General features: G+C 39.5%; 1 protein-coding gene across 1 annotated transcript; it reads right to left on the reverse strand.

The window, feature by feature from the left end:
* Positions 1–489: 489 nt before the first annotated feature.
* LOC142178280 (uncharacterized) lies at positions 490–5,535 on the reverse strand. The gene is made up of 6 exons (XM_075247610.1): positions 5,410–5,535; positions 5,034–5,313; positions 4,462–4,622; positions 2,223–4,335; positions 1,074–2,071; positions 490–606 (listed from the first exon to the last, which is right to left on the reverse strand). The coding sequence occupies exons 1-6, from the start codon at positions 5,533–5,535 to the stop codon at positions 490–492; spliced, it is 3,795 nt and encodes a 1,264-aa protein (XP_075103711.1).
* Positions 5,536–10,130: the final 4,595 nt, after the last annotated feature.

Raw genomic sequence — 10,130 nt, forward strand, 5'->3', positions numbered from 1 at the left:
GTGAATCTAATTGTCATTGGCAAATACCAAGCAGCACCTATCAAGCTCTCACCAGGCGCCAGGGTATATTGTCCATAGGCTAAATTGAATTCCAAACATCTCCTCCGCAGAGTTGAAGTCCGCATCGTCCTCCAAGTGTCGCTACTATATAATCTCCATATGCAGTGAACTGATTTTGTTCAAGTATTAATCATGTGCTCACTCATCAAGATTAATGTGTAGAAGAGGAGCCTGGCTTCAGGCAGGCTTTGCAAGGCAAAAGCCATGCTTGAGCTGGCTTTACAAGGCAAAGGCCAGGCATGCGCTGACCTTAGGCAGGCTTTGCAAGGCAAAAGCCAGGCTTGAGCTGGCTTTAGGCAGGCTTTGCAGGCCAAAGGCCAGGCGTGACCTGGCTTTAGGCAGGCTTTACAAGGTAAAAGCCAGGCATGAGCTAGCTTTAGCCAGGCTTTACAAGGCAAAAGCCAGGCATGAGCTGGCTTTAGGCTGGCTTTACAAGGCAAAAGCCAGGAATGATCTGGCTTTAAGAAGACTTTGCAAGGCAAATGCCAGCCTTTGAGAATGTGCCTTTTTGTGATCTTGTAAGCTCAGATCCTTCCCTACTAGAACCTTTAATGTAGTCATCATTCAAAACATTGCTAAACCATCCTCAGATTGAGCTTGAGAGCATGCTAATACCACTGAGAAATGATTCAACAATCTCCAAAAATACCATATGATGGGTTCAGCATTTTCCTTAGCATTTGGACATATCAGTTTGTGCAGAGTCCAATCTTGTGAAGCCATCAGTCTGGGGTTCTTCTCTTTGCTATCCTAATCATAAGGTTAGGTGATTGAGATTTGTCTAGATTGATCAACCTCCTCCCTGCACTAGGCAGTTCAGAGAATGAATGAAACTCAAATGTACCTGCAAAAGAGAACGCAATGTTAGCTATAAAATCCGCCATTGAGTTGTCTTCTCTGAACACATGTTGAAAGATCACATTGAAGTTGTCCTTCATCTCTATAATTTTCTTCACATCCTGTGCAATTACCCAAGGAGGATCCCATTCCCCTTCTATCGCCTTCTTCATCACCAATGAATCAGTCTCCAGTATGAGAGGGTGAAAATCATGCTCCACACAATATTCCAACCCTTGAAGAATAGCCTTAGCTTCAGCCACCACATTAGTTGTCACTCCCAGGTCTACTGCCCTAGCATACACCACATCGCCTTTATCATCCCTCACACAAAAGCCTAGGGAGCTAGGTCCAGGATTGCCCTTTAAAGCTCCATCAGTATTACATTTGTACCAACCATGACAAGAAAGCTGCCATGTTACTCTTGTAGTGATCAATATAGGTTTATATCCTTCAAAGTATTGAATCATGTCTGGCCATAACAATGAAATATTAGGGATCCAATCATACCTCACCCTTGCCAGTTGATGCAATGTCCTATTTATCTCATGAATCACCCTATTTGTGGACATTGAACCACCATGTTTACCTGCATTTCTTCTCTTCCAAAGCTCCCAAGTGATGATAGCTGGTACTGCTTGAAATAGTGGCTTTAATTTCGGACAACACTGAGCATACCACCAATGCCTTATAATCTGCTTCAATTGAATCAATTGCATAGAAATTCCAGCAGCCCCCATGAACAAGTTCCATACCTTAGAGGCAGTAGGACTTGTGACAAATATATGCTCAATGAATTCCTCTTGGGGCTGCTGACAACACCAATACCTAGACATCACCATTTTCCCTTGCCTCCTCCACATGTCATCGGTGGCTATTTTATGCTTCCACAATCTCCACAAGAAGAAGGATATCTTGAATGGAAAACCTTTAATCCACATTAACTTGAATTCCTGATTAGGATCTGCCCTATGCCTTAATATTTGCCAAGCACTGCTAACACTGAACTTGCCTGAAGGAGTTGGCATCCAGTATGGCTTATCCCAATATCCCTCACTGCCTTCATAGTGCACATTTAGCCTTATATGTTCTGCAATTTCCTCATTGAAAGTTTGATCTAGCAGCTGATCATCCCATGTTTCCCCTTGCCGCAATTCTGCCACCTCCTGAAGACCTTCATTGATTGGAAAGTCTTCAGGTAATACATGATAAAGTGCACCCAATCCAGTCCAATTTTCATGCCAAATATTAGTTGTTCCACTCTTCAATTCCCATACGATCTCATGTTCTACTTCTTCCCTAGCATTCAACATTTGTCTCCAAACATGAAGACCCTCCCCTAAAATGCACCACAGTTGGTGGCTCCTTCTTGCAATACTTATTCCACATGAAATTAGACCACAAAGATTTTGTGGTCCTAAACCTCCACCATAGTTTAGCAAACAGTGCCCTTGAGACATCATTTAAGGACCTAAAACCTAGCCCCCCTTCCTCTTTAGGAAGGCAAAGATTTTGCCATGAAGCCCAGTGTCTGCTTCTCCCTTCTTCCTTTGTGCTCCAAAAGAACCTAGCAAAAGTCTTATGTAGATGCCCCAGGATGCTGTTTGGTGGATCAAGGACTGATAACATGTGAACTGGCATACTTTGGAACACACTAGAGATGAGTGTTGCCTTTCCTCCAAATGACAACAGTTTTCCTTTCCATGAATGCAATTTAGCCTTCACCTTCTTGATAAGATCCTCATAATAGTCCTTCCTCCTTCTAGTGTAAAAAATAGGACACCCTAGATATGTGAAGGGGAATTTACCTCTTGCAAATCCTGTAATAGCTCCAACTGCCTGAAACAATCCATTAGCGACCTTTGAATACATGTAGTATGAACTCTTATCTTTGTTGATCATCTGACTTGATATCTTCTCATAGTTCCCCAACATTTCCATAATCTTGCTCAAAGAGGAAGGATGAGCCGATGCAAAGATTATCGTATCATCAGCATATGCCAAGTGGTTTAAAGAATCAGACCACTTAGGCATTCCAAATCCCACAAATGACTTGTCTTCAAAAAGCTTATTCAAAGACCTGGAAAGTACCTCAGCTGACAGGATGAACAATGCTGGAGACAGGGGATCCCCTTGTTTCACACCCCTTGTCGACTTAAAGAACCCTGAGGACTGCCCATTCACCAATACTGAATACCAGTTATTTGACATCAAGTTCCACACCATGTTGATGAAGTGTTCAGAAAATCCCATCTTCCTTAGCACATGCAATAAGTACTTCCATGAGACCCTATCATAGGCCTTAGCCATATCAAGCTTGATCACCACATTAGCTGGCTTTCCCCTTAACCTTATGTCAGTGACAATTTCTTGAGTCAATAAGATGTTCTCAAATATACTCCTACCCTTTACAAATCCGGATTGATTAGGAGCTATTAGAGATGGCAAAAAACTCTCCAATCTGTCATGTAACACCCTAGACAAAACCTTGTTAATGAAGTTGCTCAAACTAATAGGTCTTAAGTCAGAGAAGGTCTCAACTCTAGGTTTCTTGGGCAGCAACACTAGATTGGTGTGAGTGATGGATTTAGGCAATGCAGCTCCTCCATAGAAGTGTAGCACCATGTTGTGTATATCAGCACCAATAACATCCCAGCATGTTTGATAAAACAAGCCAGTGAATCCATCAGGGCCACTAGCACTCTCCCCACTAAGCTCAAAAACTGCTGCCCTTACTTCTTCAATTGTTGGCAATCTGCTAAGTTCCAAATTCTGATCCATAGTGACCATTGAAGGTACATTATTGAGCAAGGGAAATTCAGAAGCATCACCTTCATTTGTGAACTGTTTTTGATAGAAGTCCACTGCAGCTGTAGCCAATTGCTCCTGGTCTTCAATCCATACCCCACTACCACTTTTGATCCTCTTCAGTTGCAATTTCTTTCTTTTGCCATTGACATGGTTGTGAAAGAAACTTGTATTCCTATCTCCTTCAGCAAACCAAGTCATCCTAGCTTTTTGCTTCCAATACTGCTCCTCAATATTCAAGTATTTCTTTAATTCAGATTGAGCCTTTTGAAGCACAATCCTATTCTCAGTTGTAGGCTCTTCTTCAAACAACATCTCCTTCACCCTAACAATGTCCTCCAAAATAGCCAATTTCTTGAAGATATCACCAAATGTTTCCCTATTCCATTTTGAGAGTGCTGCCTTCACCCTCTTGATATTCTGCTTGAACATCAAAAACTGATCCCCTATGAAATCCGCTTCCCAATTCTGCCTCACCACATCCATAAATGTAGCATGCTTTGTCCAAAAGTTCAAGAATCTGAAAGGCTTGACAAAATTGGTTGTCTGCACCCCACATGTCATTAGCAATGGTGTATGATCTGATCCAGTTCTGATTAGATGCTCAACTTCAATAGTTGGCAACATGTTCTGAAATGGCAAATTCACAAAAATCCTATCCAATCTCTTGAATATACACTCAGCATTGGATCTCCCATTCCACCATGTGAATGGACTTCCTTTGTACCCTTGTTCAAACTAACCACAAGAGTTTACACAAAATGCAAAATCCTCATATTCAGGAGGGTGTACTGGAAGTCCCCCTATTTTCTCATCTTCATGCAATATCACATTGAAATCCCCTCCTACCAGCCATGGTAATTCCATATCACTTGCTAAATAATACAAGTGATCCCACAAATCCAACCTCTCTATTGCTGAATATTTTGCATAAACAAATGTCATCATCATGTGCTGCCCCAGGTCATGGTGAAACACTCTCACAGTCACCTATTGCTCAGTATCCTCCACTAATTCCCATTCCACCACTGCATCGAAGAACAACCATATTTTCGCATTAATATTTGTATAAGCAGTTTCCATATTCAACCTCATTTTATATCTATCAATGAGTCCCTTCTTTTGAAAAGGCTCCATCAATGCAACTACACAAAAATTATGCTCCCTATTCATATTTATCACCCTAGGAAAGGCCTGTTGTGTATTCACAGACCTTATGTTCCATATTAATATTTTGATCATCATCTAGATAGAGAAGCTGCCCTCCTAGGCATTATTCTTGAAGGTTGTGGTGGATCTTTACTCTGATTCTTATTAGTTTTTTTTACCTCCTTTAGCACTAGTTGTGGATGTTAAATCCCCTTCCCTAGCCACTTGTTTGAAGTTTTCGGCAGTTGATTCATCATCTCCTTCATCCTCAATTGGATTTTGTTTCAATAAGTTTTCATCAATTGGTGTCACATTTTGTGTAACTAAATCATGTAAATGTTGTAGAGGAGTCTTAGTTAGAACATTAAGATGTAGTTGCATGGTTTGATCAGTGCCAGATTCCATAGGCACTTCCTCTATTTCCCCGGATACTCTTGGAACAATTGCCCGCTCATCAGCCTGTTCATACTCCTTGAATTGTAGCTCATGGACTTACGCCGGAACACCATCTACATAGGTCAAAATCTCTCCAGTGGCTCGAAGGTTGGGATTTACTGTAGCTTCCTCATCAGGTGAACCTGGCTTTAGGCCTGGCGTCGCCCGCCTAACGTCTGGGGAGCCTGGCTTTAGGTCTGGCGTCGCCAGCCTATCGCCAGGTGAGCCTGGCTTTAGGCCGGGCATCGCCAGCCTATCGCCCGGTGAACCTGGCTTTAGGTCTGGCATCGCCAGCCTATTGTCTTTGTTTTGCCCAGCTGATTATTCTTAACCTCAACTGCATTGCTCCATAAGACCTTTGTAGAGTTTACCTCATCAAGATCCTCCATCTGCCCAGAATCTTTAAAAGTTTGAGATGAAATCGCATGACCACATTGGTTTGTGGTCACATTGAGTTGATTTAGCTCCTCTTTGCTAGTCCCAAACCTTCTATGAACCCAGTCGATTGTGGACTGAATCCCAGAAGGAGTAGGACCATCTTTAGAACTGAAGACTGGTTTTTCTCCCACCAAAACCAGTTGGTTGTTCTCGTTTATATCACTTTGTTCCTCCTCTAATACTGCAAATTTATTCCTTGTTTGAACCTTGTTTGTCTGATCTTCTTCGACTTCCATCAGTGCAAAGTTATTGTGCACCTGCTGTACACCAGCATTCACTGGCATGATTGCATTGCCAGTTTGCCCTTGTACCTGGATTTTGTTATTTTTGTTAGTTCCCCGATTATCCCGAACTTCCTTCCACTGTGCACCTATATTCCCGACTACTTTTCCACTCGTGAGAATCATTAAAGGGGTAATGTGATTTTTGGTTTTTCCTTGTTCATCAGCAGAAGAATTCTAGTTGTTCAACTCTGCAAGATCATTCATTTTCTTGCTGCTTCGATTCTCAATAAGCTCGGGGTGCAAATGCCAACATTCATTTTCATCATGTCCTTGTAGTTTACACTCCTTACAATATTTTGGTAGCATGTCATACTGAATTCTCACCCATTCTGTTCGAACACCACCAGAAGCTTCATCATCAATATCCAATTGCACCTTTTTAGGTAGTTCGGCCAACAAATCGACAAGAACTTTTACTCTTGCGTAACTCGGCCTAGTTTTGTTTGTAGTTGCCGCGTCAAGACACACTGGCCTTCCCACAGCTGTAGCCAAAGAAAATAGAGTTTCCTTTACAAAAAAAGTAGGCAGTAGTCCAGGAAAATAAATTCACGCCATCGCCATCGGAGTTTCTTCACCTGCCTTAAATTTTGCATCGTAGATAAGAGTACGCAATTGGTATTCGTACCCATATTTGTCTTTGATGTAGTACGTACTCTTCGATGTGAAATCGAGAAAATCTTGCCATAGAGTTAATCTAATTAACACATGACGATCTCTAAGGAATCCAATATTACACTCACCTTTGATACCACATTGAGTTGGAATTATTCGGCGAAGCTCGTGAATCTCCGGAGAACCATATGAAAGCTTGCCAACAACAGCATATTAGAGGCCTTCAATCACGTTCATTCTAGCTACTTCTACCTCTATGAATTTAACCACTGGTTGGCCATTCAAATACACTGCTCGTCGCAGTGGAATGGGTTGAATTGAAGCTACAGTAGTAGCCATCGTTGGAGGATTTAAAGAATTTGGTTTCAAAATCTTAGAGTAATCTAGAGGGGATGGGTTGGCGTTAGTTGTTTTATGTTGTTGTGCAACGCTAGGGGAGGGCAGATCAGCCAAAAAATCCAGCTGGTCGCCAGCCATTGTGGCCATTGAAGCCTAAAGCTCCAGCTTGTCCGCGATGAACAGTGACGAAGCCACTGTTCACGGTACTGTTTGGCACTGTTCACTGCTACAGTACGGCAGAAATTTTAGGTTTCTTTGAGTATAGTGGAATTGGTGTCAGCCATGAGAAATATTAAAAACTCACGATTTCGGCAGCGAAGAAGATGAAAGTATCAATAACTCATAATAAAAGACTCCGGGAAGATGATATCACTTTCACGGAGGAGGACGCAGACGGATTGTTGTTACCACACAATGACGCACTGGTAATTTCTTTAAATGTGTTAGATTTTAAGATTAAACGTGTTCTAGTGGATCCAGGAAGTTCGGCTAATATCATACAATGGAGAGTATTAGAGCAAACTAAACTCACCGGAAGCATTATTCTTGTCACGACCCGAAATTCCCACCTTCGGGACCATGAAGACGCCTAACATTTCACTTGCTAGGAAAGCCAACGCTAGAATAATATTAGCTATTTTAAAACTATTTTAAATTAATTAATAACAAAGAGACAAATGCCGAAATAAAGTCTGAAATCAAGTGAATAATCCATAATAATAGCGGTGTCTAAATACCATCCCAGAACTGGAGTCACAAGTGTACGAGCTTCTAGAATAATATAACTAAGGGTCTGAATAAAATAAAGATGTCTGAAAGGAAACACACAACTAAAATAAAGTAGATGGGAACTTTGGAACTGCGGACGCTGTGCAGTTATACCTCAAGTCTCCTCTGGGTAGCTGAAATCCTAGCAAATCTACTGTACGTCATTGAGACCAACTCCGAAATCTGCACAAGAAGTGCAGAGTGTAGTATCAGTACAACTGACCCCATGTACTGGTAAGTGCCGAGCTTAACCTCGACGAAGTAGTGATAATAATAATAATAATAATAATAATAATAATAATAATAATAATAATAATAATAATAATAATAATAATAATAATAATAATAATAATAATAACAATAATAATAATAATAATAATAATAATAATAATAATAATAATAATAATAATAATAATAATAATAATAATAATAATAATAATAATAATAATAATCCCTCAACTTGTTTCCGTTGCGGCGTGCAACCCATTCCAACAATATAAACTTAGAATAAATCCGTTGCGGCGTGCAATCCGATTCCCCAATATAAACTTTTTATAAATCTGTTGCGGCATGCAACCCGCTCTCCCAATATATTTATTTTTATTTCCGTTGCGGCGTGCAACCCGATCCTCCAATATATTTTAACAACTCTTAAATGTAATAAAAATACTCTAATAAATACCACGTTCAATGAGAAACTATTAAGCATTAAGGCATATAATAATTATAATCTATTTAGAAATAAGTGATGACAACTAACAATTAATTATGGAAATCAGGAAGAAAATAGGCAATTTAATATTCAGTATGCTAAATGTCAAGTAGCAATAAAGTCACATAAATCAAATAAGCATGTAGCAATTATTGCAGGAATTCAAGAATTGATATTTGACAAGGAATATGAGAGAAACAATTATTATAATAATTAATTTATGTCCTAAACTATTTAAGATGCTAAAATAATTAAGCAAACAATTAATTTGACAAAGTATATGCACTCGTCACCTTGCCTATATATCGTTACACATGAAATTCACATAACAAATAATTCAAGGGTTCTATTCCCTCAAGCCAAGGTTAACCATGACACTTACCATACTTTGCAAACAAATTTCAAGATTCCAATACACCTTTGCCTCGTGAATTCGTGTTCGAAAGCTTCAAATCTAATAACAAACAATTCAACATACTCAACACGAATCATAGGAACTAATTCTATATGAAATTATAAATTTTTCGGATTAAAATCCGAATTTTATTTTAAAAATTAAGCAGTGGACCCACACCTCGAATCTCGAAAAACTCACAAAATCCGAACACTCGATCCGATACGAGTTCAACCATACAAAATTATCGAATTCCGACATCGGATTGCCTTTCAAATCCTCAATTAAAGTTTTATTTGAAAATTTCTACCATTTTCAATCCAATCTTTACCCATTTGAACTCAACAATCTTCCCATAACCTTTTTGGTACAAGCATGTATAACTAATACTCTCACATGCAAGAATCACACTCACAATCACCCATCTTTACCCAAACTCGAAATTGAAGAATAAGGGTTAGAACCTTACCTCTTGGGTGAAGATCTTGTGATAATTCCTTGTTGGATTTCAAGGCTTGAACAAGATTTTTGATGAACAAAGCACTTGAGTTTCTTCATCTATCTAAAACACTCTAACTTCTCTCTAAAATCATGAGATAATTTCCCCAAAATAAGCCCCAAAGCCTATTTATCAAAATAGGGTCGGATTATGAAAATAGGAAAATTAACCCTCCGAAATCGGGTATGCGATCGCATAATGGACCGAAAAATGGGTATGCGGGCCGCACAATGGTTGCAAAAATAGGTGCCCATAACTGGTCTGTTCTGGTCCATTCTGCGACCAGTTTGCAGTCGCAGAAGCAGTTTTGTGATCGCATAACTATTCTGTGATCGCAGAATTGGTCGCAAAATCGCATTTTTCCATCCTTAGGTAATTTGGTCATAACTTCTTGTAGGAGTGTCCAAATGACGAACGGTTTGAAGAGTTAAAAACTAGACTCGAAGACCTTTCATTTAATAGGTATATAATCATATATTTCCTTATATATAGGTATATATATTCTCGTTCATAGTTTGATCTTGTGCGTACCCATTTGAAACTTTAGTCTATTATGAAATTTTCCTACTTGACTTACACTTAGGCCTTTCCTTAGACCTCACATCACTTAGAATATGCATCGTACACTTGTTATGATATCCAATTGGTATCCATAATATTAATGGTCCTCAAATGAGAAGTAGAGTCCGCCCCAAACACATAACATAACTTATCTCTTCTTTCACCCATTTCAATTTCCCGATTTTTTTCTAAGTCCCAAAATTTTCAAAAATATCGCTAGAGTTTCCTTTATAA

Source organism: Nicotiana tabacum, chromosome 24 (assembly GCF_000715075.1).
Source record: "Nicotiana tabacum cultivar K326 chromosome 24, ASM71507v2, whole genome shotgun sequence".
Lineage (NCBI taxonomy): Eukaryota > Viridiplantae > Streptophyta > Magnoliopsida > Solanales > Solanaceae > Nicotiana > Nicotiana tabacum.

What these genes read in the sequence shown, in the direction of transcription:
- LOC142178280 (XM_075247610.1), bottom strand. Translation starts at nt 5,535, where the DNA reads ATGCCCGGCCTAAAGCCAGGCTCACCTGGCGATAGGCTGGCGACGCCA. An exon ending in CACCTGATGAGGAAGCTACA is followed by an intron (nt 5,314 to 5,409) that starts GTAAATCCCAAC and finishes GAGTATGAACAG; the next exon opens with GCTGATGAGCGGGCAATTGT. An exon ending in ATGAGGATTTTGCATTTTGT is followed by an intron (nt 4,336 to 4,461) that starts GTAAACTCTTGT and finishes TTGCCATTTCAG; the next exon opens with AACATGTTGCCAACTATTGA.